The sequence below is a fragment of the Pyxicephalus adspersus genome, chromosome 6 (genome assembly GCF_032062135.1).
Source record: "Pyxicephalus adspersus chromosome 6, UCB_Pads_2.0, whole genome shotgun sequence".
Taxonomy (NCBI): Eukaryota; Metazoa; Chordata; class Amphibia; order Anura; family Pyxicephalidae; genus Pyxicephalus; species Pyxicephalus adspersus.
In genome coordinates this window covers 5,199,991-5,214,951 of record NC_092863.1, presented here as the reverse complement: position 1 = coordinate 5,214,951, position 14,961 = coordinate 5,199,991, and the positions used below count along the sequence as shown (strand labels likewise).

Sequence of the window (14,961 nt, the reverse complement as noted above, 5' to 3'; positions counted from 1 at the left end):
AAGTATATAATATAATTATATATTATAGTATTATATATTTTATACCTATATAATTAAAAAGCACTATATATAAAAAAACACCTTGCTGATCTCTTGAGCCCCAACATTGGACTGACCCAAAAGAAGCATGCAACAGGAGAAAGTTGGGTAAAAGATAGAAATCATTGTTTACACCAGTTCCAGGTCAGTGATTCAGAAGGCACTGAAACCAAATCATAAGCATCAAAGCCAGGTAACCTGCATACCTAGGAAGCAAGGTAAATTGCAGCCTACATGTTCCTCCTATGACAGGTTGTGAGCAGGGGTATTATTGCAGTGCACCTTTGACTTCCTGCCTAGCAGATCCTCATTAGAAAGTGTCATCCTGCAATTACAGCAGAACTCCTATTGTTTGGTGCAGATACAGGTAACATACACCTCTGTCAATGATATCAGGAGAATTGCATGCACAGAGCTGCTTTGCATGATATAGATTTATGCCTTGCTTGGTCTGTTTGCAAGTAATCAAAGGAAATGTGAACATATTGAGTACATTTTCTATACTTTGCAGTTTATTTATCAGAGCAGCATACACCATTCAAGGAGAGTGCAGAAAATATTATATTTGTGTCAGCCATTAATACTATAAATACTCTAATACATTTCTTTTTCCTTAGGCAGCTTGTATGTCTTGAATTTTCGTAAAGATACAGAAAGACTGAAATGTAAGAGATCTACTGGATGCAGGTAACATTTATAATATATATCATCTTCTAGTATAGTTATAACTGTTGTTGCTGGGACAGAACGTAATCTGAAATGCAAAACTTGACAGTTGTCACCAAAAGGTAGGAAGAAATGTTCCATTCATGTTCCAGTACCACAAAGCAAAGATCTGAATACATTTCTGTATAGTGGTAATACACACAGCATTTGCTGCCATGACATGTGTGCCATTTATTTGTAACTGCGCCCCGAGATATTAAGGTGCAGCATGCTACAAAGCGTGGCAATGTTCCTATATTTTGCTTTAAAAGGAGAACCCTTCTTTTAATCCAACACATAGCAACATTGTCATGCTTCCTAGCATGCCTAATGCAACACAAGTTATCGCACAACACAACGCAATGTTCATTATTGCACCTCAAAGAAGTAATTAGCCTTATACTCTGTTATATAAAAATTGTTATATTACACTTCCTATCCTAAAGTGATGTCACAAACATTACGGTCATATCAGAAAAGAAGGGAATAAACACTTATCACTGGCTGCACTGCAGAATACCACAATAATTTTGCAGAATCATCCAGGGGTGAGCCATCAGGACCCTACACTTCCAGAAGTGTCGATCTGATGTGTACTTTACTGTACTTTGTGGATTCTCCAGCCAACCCCACCTGGCCATCAACAAGTCAGATCCTACAATATCAGAGTGCTTCCAATGGAAGTACAAAAAGATCAGGTGTGAAAGTTTCTGTATATTAAACAATGGCAGCGGGCTTTGTATGCAATGGCTTTTAGGGTCTATCCAGCACAATGTAAGGGCTAAGGGGACAGGAGGGCATTGGAGACAGGCCATGGTCCTACAATATGACACTCCTAGAAAAGTCGATTTTCTACAACTATTATCCCAAGTCAGCAGACAGGGCTTCTGTCACTTAATAATTTCATGTGTCTGTTTACTATATGTGTGGCATCAGGACCGTTTGGAGAAAGCCATGTTTGAAGACAAAATGCACCAATGTTATTTAATGGGGCTTGCCAGGCCCTAGATGTGGTGGCTGCATTTGCTTTTCTTTAAGCTATATTTGTTTTCTACAAGTGCAGAAATATATTACTCAGCCCTGATAGAAATCCAGTATTCTGTGTAGTGAAAATAAAATCTCAAACTATGTTATTAGCTTTCCCAGCTGTCTGTTTTAGAATACCTACCTCTAATGTATGGGGAACAAGAAGGAGCGGGACTGTCCGTTGTCCAAATCATAAGAGCAGAGCAGTGAATGATAGTTCACCTCCACTACCTTACAAGGGGGAGATGCTAACCCCTTACAAAATATTAAAAATAAACAGCTTTGGGTAGAGCAGATCCTAAAATCCAACTCTGGTTTTAGGAAACCTGGCTTTGAGAATACACATAAAATATATCTGCTCTGCACTGTGTAGTGGGTGGGAGTACATGGGTATCTGTTATTCGAAGATTGACCTTTGCTTACTGATGGAGCCATATTGACGCAATATATATTATTGCCCTGGTGCAATCATTAAACGGACGGTTATTGGCTAAGAAGTCGTGTGTTTTTTTGCACCGGGGTTCGGCTTGATGTCTCAATGCTATAATATAATTGGAATGGTGCCCAGAATGGAGAATTGCATTAAATGACCTGTCTGCTTGTAAAGGGAAGGAGGTGGCATGGAAATAACAATTTAATCTATATTGTTGTTGCTTATATATATTTGTTGTGTAGTTTATATTCATAACACATTTTTATGTTGGGCTATAGAATGTTGGGCTGGACTTTAGTCTCATTAGATTTCTTCAGCAAAAAAACAAACCCACGCTTTTAACAACTACAAAAATAAAGTCCTAGGTCTGGCCAGGTCTCTTCTCTGCAATGCAGAACTTTGTCCAAACTATGTTTTAGTTCTACGCACCTTCATGACATCACCGCCGACCTCTGTGTTTACTTAGTGACATTTGTCTCTGCTAATCAACTTTACAGCTTTGTCATTTCTCATAAAAGTCAATAGATTGTGATGTCAAGATCTATAAAATCCTGGTGGGGCTCCACTTCTCTATAAATTAAAAAACATTCATTGGAAATAAATATGTTCCTTCGTCATTACAAAGTGTTCTGTATTACAGACAAGCAGAACACTGGGAAATAATCACAAGCACCTTCCAAAGTCATAATTCAGCAGATTTCTGCCCATCCTTTGTAATTGCACTTACCCTTTTATGAATCATGTATAAAAAAGCAATGGAGAATTAGAAAGAATGAGTAAACCCATACAGGTGGTATCTGCATGGGGATCAAACCCAGAAGGGGTACAAGTCACAACTACTTTGGGTCTGCATTTACCACAAATGGGCAAGTGCACAGAGCAGCAAGGAATGGGCTAAATACACACATTACAATTGTAATTTTATCTGCTACTGAGTGTTGGATTAAAGGGAAAATATACTAGCTCCGGTAGAAGCTTTTGGTAGCAAAAAACTGAATTTTTGTGACGTGGACTCTATGATATGGGAAGTACGCCTCGTGCAAATATGCTGCATGTAGGCTAATTTCAATCCGGTGGTACAAAAGGAATCCAGAGAGGAACCAAAACTGTTAGATTGGTGTTATGTTCAGTGATTGGATAGACTGGCCTTTCACTGAGTAGATATCTGATATGTAGGAAACCATAGCCCTTCAGGATCAGAAATCTTCAAATATTCAGTTTTGAGTAATATTCTGATGTATTTTTAAATATTGTTGTGGAATATATAGATGAAACTATAGTTAAAGCTAAACTCTGAGCAAACCTCTGCATATACTGATGACATATATGTGCAGAATAGGGGCTGTTCTACCTGGCCAAAGATATACATTTATTTCCTATTTTGTCTTAAGAGCTGCACAACAGGACCAGGGACCTGATCTTTCTTTTTTGCAGTTTCACAAGTCTCGTCACTAACCCCAATTTTGATTAGACAGTGAAAAGAGGAAGAAGAAGATATGTATATTTTTTGTATATTCTGTGCACTGCAGCAGACCTCTGCTCCTTGTTTTGCTTTTTGCTCCTCATTGTACACTGGGGTGAAAGAAGCTAGTACCAAGTCATATTCAGGTCCTTGCTCTTCTTGCTTTGAAAAAATACATTTCATGTAACGATTTTGGAGCAGAGCTAATATGCATGTTATATTTATTGTGTAGTAATGTGCAATACAAAGCTTTACCTCTTGTTTTCCAACAGATCAAACATCAAGGAAGACCTCCAATATTTCCTTATAAAAACAATTTATTGTGCCATTATCAACTTTCAGAAAATAAAGATTTACAGTACTCAAATATATATATAGAATAATTAGCATGATAAAAAAAAACATAAAGAGTTTTCATATTCACAAGAAAATGATAGCTACCTTCTCCTATATTCCCCAGAATTTCCTCTACCTTTTCAGAATTCTCACAATATTTTCTTGTTTATATTCTCCTCCTTCCTCGTAACTTTTTTCGCACCACCTTCAAGTTTTCCTCTTCCAAGCTTCAAGATAAGTTGTCCTCCTTTTCACTCCACCCTCTCTATTTTACAATACAAAATGCAGAGAAGGAACACAGAAAGAAAGGAAGACAGGCTACAGTACCTACTACTACTTAGGTCACCCACGATACAAAAGCCCAAGATTATGTGGTACACAATTGGAACCGTGTGCTTATTTATATAGCTGGGGACCCAGGTTTTTGATTTAGAGAAGAGTCCTTCTCTACAAGTGAAATAAAGTCCTTCATTTCTACCTAACCCTTCACAACTGTTTCAATCTATCCTCTAAAGAATCCAGTTCCCATTCTATTTCGTACGGCAAGTCAGCATTGACTTGGTCATCATAGTATTTTCTAATGTCTTGGACTTCATCTTCCCAGAATTCTTTAGATATTTCAAACAGCTCTTCCATGTTGATGTCTCCGAGCCCCTTCAGGTTCAGAGAGCCTTCAGCTGGGATGTAGCCAATGGCTGTCTCCTTGGCGCAGTCTTCTCCGTTGATCCGGTTGAACATCCATTCAAGAACGCGAATGTTTTCTCCATAACCGGGCCAAAGGAAGTTTCCTTGCTTGTCTTTTCTGAACCAGTTGACGTGGAAGATCTTGGGAAGTTTAGCAGATGGGAGGTGCTCCATGCTGAGCCAGTGGGCAAGGTACCGGCCAAAGTTGTATCCAAAGAAAGGTCTCATGGCAAATGGATCATGCATGATGACCTTGCCTATAAATGAAACAACATAGGTTTTTAGTTGCTGTCTTTGGCCATTATATTTAAGATTTATTAGTAATTAATATTTGTTGGACAGCTGATATATATTGAATTTCATAGTTATTCACCTTTATGTTCGGCTGCAGCTGTTGCTTCAGATCTCATGGCTGACCCAACAAAGACTCCATGTTGCCAATTCTTTGCTTCATAAACCAGTGGCACACCTTAAAATTAAATGGATGAAATGGGTTACATAAGTCAACATATAAAACAATCATGATAATTCAGCAAAACTAGATACTAAACACTAAATTAACTGCTGTAAAGTTTTATTATGTTTTTTTCCTTTATGATCTATTGCTTTCATTTGCTTTAGATTACTTACCAGCAGGTCTACGGCCACCAAAAATGATGCCTTCAATAGGTACTCCTTCCGAAGATTCCCACTCGGAGTCGATGATTGGGCATTGGTTGGCCGGAGTACAGAATCGAGAGTTGGGATGGGCAGCCGGTTCACCTGGAACAATAAAGGATATAATATAACTATTTTGCACAAACCTTAGCAATAGGTAGTGTTAAGATTGCCATGTTTGCCCATATTAAAAGTCCTAAATTTAACAAAAAAGGTGTGTAAATAATATGGTAATATTAGCATTTTGATACCCTATTGGTCTTACCATCTTCAGGTGTCCATTCTTTGTTTTTCCAGGAAGTCAAAGTGATTCCTGGTTCTAGTTTTACGCCCATGCCCTCCCAGTAGACTCCACCATCGCTGGTCTCTGCTACATTTGTGAATATTGTATTCTTTCGGATCGTCTCCATGGCATTCGGGTTGGTCTTCACAGAGGTTCCTGGAGCCACTCCAAAAAAGCCATTTTCAGGGTTGATAGCTCTGAGATTTCCTAAATAAATCAATTATATTTTCCAATTAGTATGCACATTCATCAACCAAAAAAAAACATGCTGAGGGCAAAGACCTCACAAACTTTATGTTTAAGATTTAATAAATAATAAAATGTAGGCTAATAATCTGCACCTCTTTTTTGTATAGAGTCAGTATTATTTGTAGATACAAACTAGTAATTACCATGTTCATCAAATTTCATCCAGGCAATGTCATCACCAACACACTCAATCTTCCAGCCTGGCACTGATGGCTGCATCATGGCCAAGTTGGTTTTTCCACAGGCACTTGGGAAAGCAGCAGCAAAATACTTCTTCTGTCCTTCTGGATTGGTGATTCCCAGAATCTGTGAGGATCAGGAAAGAAAAATGCAATATAAATATAATACCTATGCCAATCAATATTCCAGTATAAGACAATCTCATATAGGATTAAAAACAGATAAAATTGTAGTAAGTGATGTTTGATAATAGTAGAAGTATGGAAGGTTTCATTCTTGGTTGCCTCGTGGAGCTGTGCTATCAAGCAGCCATTAACTTGCAGAAAAATTATACAGAGGTCACATAAATAAAAGATGTTGTTCTCTGGATCTCATAGGATTGCTGTAAGAAAACGGGGACATTACAGGACAGGGCTGAATACAGATCCAAAAAGGATATGTGTACTAAATAAAAACAAGGATGAGGGGAATGCTCTATGTGGGGAGTATGTCCAACCTTCATTAGCACTTTAGGCAATGGCCACCTATGTATTTTCTAAGGTACAGGATTCCTCTAAAGGGTTCTGTTTCAAATCATGTGTCCAGGGTTTATTCTTACCAGCATATGTTCTGACAGCCATCCCTCTTCTTTTGCAATACGGCTGGCAATCCTAAGGGCAAAGCATTTTTTCCCCAGCAGCGAGTTTCCACCGTAACCACTTCCAAAGGAGATAATCTCTCTTCGGTCTGGAATGTGTGCGATGAGTGTCAGTTCTGGATTGCACGGCCAGTTGTTCACCAATGGTTCTGTAAAGCACACATCATGGGTTAATGTTTTGCCCGATATTTTCTTCTTCACTTCATGTCTAGTACACATGCATATATCATTTTATTATAGTCTTACAGACTTACTTTTTAATGGTAAGGGGCAGCCAACAGAATGAAGGCAACGAACAAACTCTCCTTCCCCAAGAGCATCCAAGACAGCTGTTCCCATTCGGGTCATGATTTTCATACTGGTAACTACGTAGGGTGAATCTGTCAACTGAATGCCAATCTTGGAAAGTGGGGAGCCAATAGGACCCATGCTGAATGGGATGACGTACATTGTACGACCTGTCAAAAAAATCCATAAAAATATTAGCAACAGAACTAGTTGGATGATCTTCTAAAAGAATCTAAAAATTCAGTTCAGTGGGTCTTTCTGGGGAGCCATTACCATACCTTTCATGCAACCAGGGAATCTGGACTTGAAGGCCTTGCCAAAATCATCTTCGGACATCCAGCGGCCTAGTTGGCTGAGTCCACTTTTGGCAACGGGCACTGTGTCTCTTTGTTCTTGAGTAACTATTACAGTTTTACTTTCAATTCTTGCCACATCCTGGGGATCTGTACGAGCCAGCCAACTGATAAAGAAAAAAAAAAAGTTAAAACCTGTGAACTCTGCAAATGCTTTGGTAAGGTCTATGACCAGTTTATCTGGTAAATTCTCAATTTGTGCCAGGCTGCTACAGAAGAGACTTACGTACCAGTTCTCATATTTTGGCAATCTTTTGATCATGCCAGTTTCTTCCATCTGGTGGAGGAGCTTCTTGTTCTCCTCTTCGGAGCCATCGCAGATGTGAATGTTTTCTGGCAAGCAGATGCGGGCATAGGTAACTATGAACTCCACCACATCCGGACTTAAGCTGGTCAGCTCTCCGTAGGTAACGATGCCTGCAATCTCAAGCTCTGTCTTCTGCTTTGATGGCATTTTTGTATCAGGTATTTTCAGTCAACCTTTTAATAAAAAATTGGAAAGTTTGAGATTATGAGAGTTTAAAAACAGCAAAGGCAAGTTACCCCAAATCTCTAATACAAAGCCAATAATTGGTGTATTCTTGAAAAAATAATAAGTGGGGAGCTCACCTGTAAGTGATACCCTCCCATGTATGGGAGACAGCAAGTAAATCTAATTACTACCTGCTACATAATAATAGTGTGACAAATGGGGGGAAATCATTTTTAGTAAGCTCTTTTGAGCTGCAGTGTTTTCCATCTTTCTAAATGATTTTCTTCACCAAGAACAAGACTTTTTTGTTATGCCCTAGATGTATATGAATAAAACTTTTACATTCATATAATTTTTATACAATGGGGTAATTACCATAGCCATTGGCCATGGGGAGCAAAAAATTGAAAGCCAAGGGGGAAAGTCAACATTAAGAGTGGACGTGTCCAGCCTTGCCACAATGCAGGAGGCAATGGGTGGAACCATATAAACAAGAAAAGGAAAATTTACATATAAGTAAGTCCAGCTGTATGCACTCTATATCCAAGTTGCATATGGGGTCTGGTGAGAGAAGGATGCTGGAGGGTCAAAGTCACCAAGTTTATTAATTTGCAATCCCAAACTCACCACTTTCCCAAACCTAAAAGGGCACCCATATTAAAAACTGACCCTGTCCAGCCAATTTGTTTTGTAGAACCCAACCACAGAAACCATTATCAAGAAGACCAGAATCATCATGGTGCCAGGTCCTAGTGAATCTGTAGATAATGTTCTCCCAATACTAGCAAACCAATAAAATAGCTGAATATGACAAATACACAGCAACAAGACTTAGCAAATATTCTCTGGCATTTATACAGTTAATAGCAAAAAAAGCATGCAGGTAAATTCACAAATTCTGCATCATTTAAAGATAATTCAAGCATACAGTATGGGAAAAGTTTACAAATAAAGTTTTCTGCACTTACAAGGAATAAGTTGTAGAAAGTTGTAATTCTTTCTTGTTCTTTCAAGTCAAGGTAATCAGCTTTCTTCTGATGACACCAGGTAAGAAGCCGGTTCTTTAAATAGTGTCAAGTAACCTAAGCTCCTCCCCCAGTTCCCCCATTCAACCCCCCCTCCTCCTCTCACAGGTCTGTCCCTTTCGTCATATCGATCTGTTCCCACTCTCAGTCCTGCAAACAAGTTTTTCTTTGTCGTAAGTTCTGATCAACAAAATTCCTTTAAGAGCTAATGATTGATAAGGAAGTGGAATACAGGACACATTGTGTACCATCTTATTATCACCTGGGGGCCACAGAACAAAATAACAAAAAAACACCTTTGTTTATCCAACCTGAAAATAATTCCTGCTGGAAATGTTTATTTTTTTTTTGTTTTAAGTCCTAAATTTTGTCTTACTGTCTAAATCATTTCACAAAACATAAGTAATCATTTTGTACTGTTTTATCATTTCCCTTAAAGTTGCTTTTATGACAGCAGTATTGAAGGATTAATATTTAAAGGTACATTTTATTTCTTTATTGAAGGACTGGAATAATACATAAGGTTTTATTTTGTTTCTAATATTTCTTTTTTGAAGGATTAATACATAAAGGTACATTTTATTTTACGTTTTACTTTTTATTTTATTTTACTTTACATAAAGTTTTATTTTATTTCTAAAGTTCCTTATTGAAGGACCGGATTGATATAAAAAGTTATTCTTTATTTCTAATATTTCCTTAATTAAGTTATAAATAAGTTATTATGGTATATTTTATGTTATATTTCTATTAATACATAAAGTTACATTACCAGGTGTATAAGGTAAAAGTGACCCCGTATATATTTGTCCCTTGCAATTTTATTGCAATTGTGCAGCATGCACTGACATGTACTACTCAGCATTTTATGTATGTAAAGAATAGGTAAAAGGATTAAAAATGGGGTTATGTCGTCTATAGACCACCAAATAAAACAAGGGAAGATTTAGGACATTGAACAAAACCAAGAAAAGATGTCAGGAGGAGTGAGGAATGGGAATGCATTGAGGAAAGGTGTTCTATTCACAGGAAGGACTGAGAACAAAACTAATTCATAAGACTATAGCAAATATACAGAACAAAGATAACAAAATGCTTTCATTTGTATATCTAACAAAAAATAGTCATTATGGGAAGTTTATTGTATAGGAATGCATGCACTTTAATTTGCATTTGTGTCATTATATTACTCTGTGTAATGCAAATCACCCCATTGGTCTTTATGTAAAGAAATGACTGCGAGTTTTCACAATGCCGGTATGGAGATGCATAGCAGTAACAGCGCTCCTGGCCAGGCAGTGACAAAGTTCAGTAATAACCTCGCACCTTAAATGCAGCAAAGAAAAACCTTCCCCTAACCTGAGCCTTTCGCCTTATCTCAGGGTAACTGATATGTGATCGGTCAGTTATATATATCATTTTGTATTTTATTCAGGGGTCTTTCTGATATTTATTGGGGTCATTTTTTATTTTATTAAATACAAATTTTGGCATTTTATAAGAAGAGTTCCTAAATATGGTTCTTTTCTCTACATTTTAAAAAATATATATTATTACTTAGGGCTCTTTTTTATATTATGAAGTATCTGTGAGCTCTATTTTTAAAGCTAGGAATTCATTCACTGGTAGAAATTCAAACATGTTTGAGGGAATGTATGATTCCCTGCTTGATAAATAAAGCCCTTTGTATTATTAGATAGGATTTTCTAAAAATGTTTCATTAAATTAAATTGTGTTGGCTTTATATTTGGAAATGATAAACAACTTATTTTAACTTTTTACAACTTCTGACTTTTAGGATTATTTGTTGTATTGATAAATTCCCATTTTTGTATTTGTCATTGATTCATAGGGGAGATTTTCCCTAAATCTGAAAATCTCTCCAAAGTGAAGGAAGAGCCTTTATTAGCCAGTTGTCACCAGCACAGGCCCCCTTCCATATTCCACCATTATTCTTGCTCAATGGCAACGGATAAATGTTGAATTTATCATCAACGTATATCCTGTTCGACAAATTTGGCCTGATTTATTAAGGTTCTCCAAGGCTGGAGAGGGTACACATCAGTGAAGCTAGGTGATCCAGCAAACCTGGAATGGATTTCTTCTAGGCATTTGCTAGCAAATGTTTTGAATCCTGGACCAGATCCATTCCAGGTTTGCTGGATCGCCCAGCTTCACTGATAAAAGTGTATTCTCTCCAGTCTTGGAGATCTTTAATAAATCAGGCCCATAGAGAGAGAGAGAGAGAGAGAGAGATGATTTCCCCAGTGCAGACACAGCAGTATAAATCTGACCCTACCCCACTTTAAAGCTGAACCCAGGCTACAAAAACATCATTATTATTATTTATTATTATTATTAATAAACAGGATTTATATAGCGCCAGCATGCTGTACATTAAATAGGGATTGCAAATGACAGACTAATACAGACAGTGATACAGGAGGAGAGGACCCTGCCCCGAAGAGCTTACAATCTAGTAGGTGGGGGAACCTCACACACAATAGGAGAGGAGATTTGTAGTGGTGGGAAGTAGTGATGGTTTCAAATGACAGAAGAAGACGGGTAGACAAGTTTGAAAAAATGGGTTTTGAGCGCTCTTTTAAATGAGCAGAAAGTAGGAGCAAGCCGAATAGAATGAGGAGACCATTCCAGAGAGTCGGGGCAGCTCTAGAGAAGTCTTGGAGCTGTGCGTGTGATGAGGTTATGAGTGAGGAAGTCATTAGTAGGTCATTGGAGGAGCGGAGAGAGCGGCTGGGGGAGTATTTTTCTATCAGGTCAGAAATGTAAGTGGGACAATAACTGTGTAGGGATTTGAAGGCAAAGCACAGGAGATGAATTTGATTCTAAGGTGAAATGGAAGCCAATGGAGAGAACTATAAAGAGATGCAGCGGAAGAGGAGCGGAGGGAAGGATGAATGAGTCTGGCTGCATATATCAATAAATATATAGTCACAAAGAAGTATGTATGAACGACAATAGCCCCAATAGCCACATGTAGTGTGTGAGCAACAATAGCCCAAAAACCATATCCCATGTGTGAGCAACAAATACAATTTCAAATCTAGTAGAAAAAATGGGGTAACATTGGTATTGGTCCTGTGGAGACAATCAGAGAATTAGGAGAAAGCCTCCCCACTACATGGCCGCCTGCAGAAATCTACAAGTGGGCGGATAGAAGACCAGTCACCCTGTACAAGCAGATACAGCAGCGGTGACCGGTCTTCATCACAGGAACGGATTCCTGAACAGATCTGGAAGAAATGCACAGAGCACCCCAAGATTCAGCTCACAATATACAAGACTCTTGTATCTGCTTTTCTTGTAGTTCAGCTTTAAATAAATTGCTACCGCAAACATAAAAAGTTGCACAATGAAGTAGATGGGACCAAGTGATAAAACATATTAATGTCCTTAGTGTTTATGGCTGAACCTAGTCCATTGACATAAAACTATTGCATGTATTTTTCTGCCCCTTATAACTATTGCAAAGGTCTTGAGTTGGAGAAAACATGTTTCCAGATTCCTGCGCTTCTCAGCAAAAACAGATTCAACTTTGACCCAGTTGAAAACTGATGCAAGAAGTACTGGCTGTTACAATGGGAGAGGATCCAGGTAGAATTACATCAGGTGAGGTCTGGTATGGTGGGAGGGCCCAGGTGCAGGTCTGGCCCAGAGGAAGCCTTCTGATTGGCTGCTGCTCCAGGGGCTCGTGTTAGGTGTGTGGTAAAGGCTGGAGAGCTTTTTGGCAGCTTGTCACTCCGTCCCGTACAGTCGCTGCTATTACATTATCAGTCTCTGCGTACTTTGCTTGCTAATCTTTTTTTTTTACTAGCTGCAGTTGCATTCATCTGGTTTGAGCAAGCTAGGGGACTTCCATGATTATTTAGGGGGTAGGTAGAAGTTTAATATTTGCAGATTGTCCTGAGGCTGCACTTTTATTCTGGGACCATGCCCAAAGGTTTGTAAACACCAATGATACCTATATGAGTTTGTTGGACGCCCATCTGGGCTATACCAGCCTCCATTCTTCTGGGAAGTCTTCCCTTAAGGTTGTGGAGGGTGTTTGTGCCCATTTACTAATGTTGGATGAGAATACCTGGCTGCTTATCGATGTTCCAACTCAACCTGAAGGTGTTCAGTAGGGCTGACATCTGTGCAGGACACCTGAACCCCTCCGCATCAAATTATTTTCCTATGGTGTGCAGGGGTACATCGCCTTCCCCAAAATGTTAGCAATGTACAATTGTTTCAAATGTCTTTGTATTTTGAAGTATTCGTCACTGGAGGCAACAAATACAAGTGTACGTGAAAGGGGTTCACATTTTTTTGTCCATGCAATGTAGATCCACTGCAACTTGAAATACGAATTACATCAGAATATTGCTCCGTCATCGCTACCATTTACATAACCTTTCTCCCTTATATAGCAATTTTTGATCATCCAGCAATAAATGTTGCAATCGTTCCTTGTTCATAGGACATTCGATTGCCTATTAGTGTCATTTCTGCCAAATGCATCAGATATAGACCTGTGTAGACTGGATTGTTGGGTTTTATTTTACATTTTTTCTCCCATTTATTATTTGAGGTGTGTGCAAATGCTGATTTTATATTTTCAATATGTTCAGCATCATGTCTGACTATATAGTACTGCAAAGTTAAAGGGAGATCCTGTCTGTTGCAAGCTGACTAGGGTAGACCATTGCATTGTAGTTTGCAGCAGCACACAGCTACCTACATATATACACAGCATTCACCAGCTGTAGGTAAGTACTTTAGGGTAGTCTCAGACAAAAGGGTTAACTCGCTATCTATATTGTTTACAGAAAGTATACATAATAAAAGTTTTTCATGTTGACATTCTTTTGTTGTATGTAAGCAGCCTACAAGAATGTTTGACACGAATACTCAGCCTGTGCCAGCCTCTGTAACATATAAATAGGTAATAGTGGACTGCAGGTAGGTTCAGCTATAAAAAATGGATTAATGAATTAATGTAATGTCCCCTAGAATGAAACATTTTCCCCATACTGGCCCTACTTTTCAATACAAACACAGGACGAATACAAGTGGGTCAATATCATATATTTCTGATGCAATGGTCCTGATTTATTAAAGCTCTCCAAGGCTGGAGAGGATACAATTTTATCAGTTAAGCTGGGTGATCCAGCAAACCTGGAATGGATTTCTTCAAAGTCAGTGTTTTGAATCCTCCAAAGTGTTTTGAATCCTCAAGCAGATCTATTCCAGGCTTGCTGGATCACCCTGGATCAGCCTTGGAGAGCTTTAATAAATCAGGTCCAATGAAGTGATCAGATCTGGAGCGAATGAAAAGAGTAATTAACAGCAGACCCAATGTTTGGGTTTCTGATCAGGCGGGTTGGTAAATATAGAATGAAAGTGCAAGTCGTGTCGTCTAATAATCTATTGGGTCCAATCGGAATTCTGATCAGAAAGGCGAGTTATCATACTTGTGTGCAGTGTATTGCCCAAGCTGCATCTCATAAGCCAAATCTATGTAGCTATGCCCCCTCATATTGCCCCCCCCCCCCCAATACTGTACCTGTGCACGTGTCCACAATATGGTAGGCTCTCACATTCTCGCCCCAGGTTCCTAACCCAACCCTGACTCCTGTGCATGCATGTTATGCATGATCATTCAGTTATGTAGGATGGAAAAATACAATTACAAAAAAGCCCCTTTCAGAAAATGACCTACAGATTGATTTTTCTGGACTCATGGCTCAATTTATTAATCACTTAACTAAAACTCTGAAGTCTTACAGTCAGATTATTATTGCACATTGTGCAAGCTGCAGGTCTTTCTGGGAGATTGTAGGGTTGGGTGGATGGAGCGGTGTCCTTTATGATTGAATAGATGATATAAGTCAGTAGGAGCATTGTGTGGATTTGATACCTGTAAGCCGGGGTGAAAGTTTATGGGTGGAGGAGCGCTTGGCTGGAGAAGAGGGTGCAGAAGCAAATGGTGTGGGTGCCTGTGGGCAGCAGTGGGCATGGTTTACAGTCATCATAGCAGATGTTTGTTATCATCGAAGCTGTGGGGGCATCCAGATGGGAGGTCCAGTGGCCTCCCCAAACCCCGTTTTAGCTGGGCGCACCACCCGGCAC

At 38.8% G+C, this 14,961-nt stretch overlaps 1 protein-coding gene across 1 annotated transcript; it reads right to left on the bottom strand.

Moving 5' to 3' along the window:
- Positions 1-3,964: 3,964 nt before the first annotated feature.
- PCK1 (phosphoenolpyruvate carboxykinase 1) lies at positions 3,965-8,878 on the bottom strand. Its single transcript, XM_072414236.1, has 10 exons — positions 8,773-8,878; positions 7,563-7,812; positions 7,258-7,439; positions 6,946-7,149; positions 6,653-6,840; positions 6,018-6,180; positions 5,608-5,832; positions 5,316-5,447; positions 5,059-5,154; positions 3,965-4,942 (listed from the first exon to the last, which is right to left on the bottom strand). The coding sequence occupies exons 2-10, from the start codon at positions 7,784-7,786 to the stop codon at positions 4,488-4,490; spliced, it is 1,869 nt and encodes a 622-aa protein (XP_072270337.1). The 5' UTR covers positions 7,787-7,812; positions 8,773-8,878; the 3' UTR covers positions 3,965-4,487.
- Positions 8,879-14,961: the final 6,083 nt, after the last annotated feature.

Excerpts from the sequence above, each read along its gene's own strand:
- PCK1 (XM_072414236.1), bottom strand. The coding sequence starts at position 7,786 with ATGCCATCAAAGCAGAAGACAGAGCTTGAGATTGCAGGCATCGTTACC. Across the intron at positions 5,833-6,017 it reads GATGAAATTTGATGAACATG|GAAATCTCAGAGCTATCAAC; the intron begins GTAATTACTAGT and ends TGATTTATTTAG. Across the intron at positions 4,943-5,058 it reads AGCTGCAGCCGAACATAAAG|GCAAGGTCATCATGCATGAT; the intron begins GTGAATAACTAT and ends TTTCATTTATAG.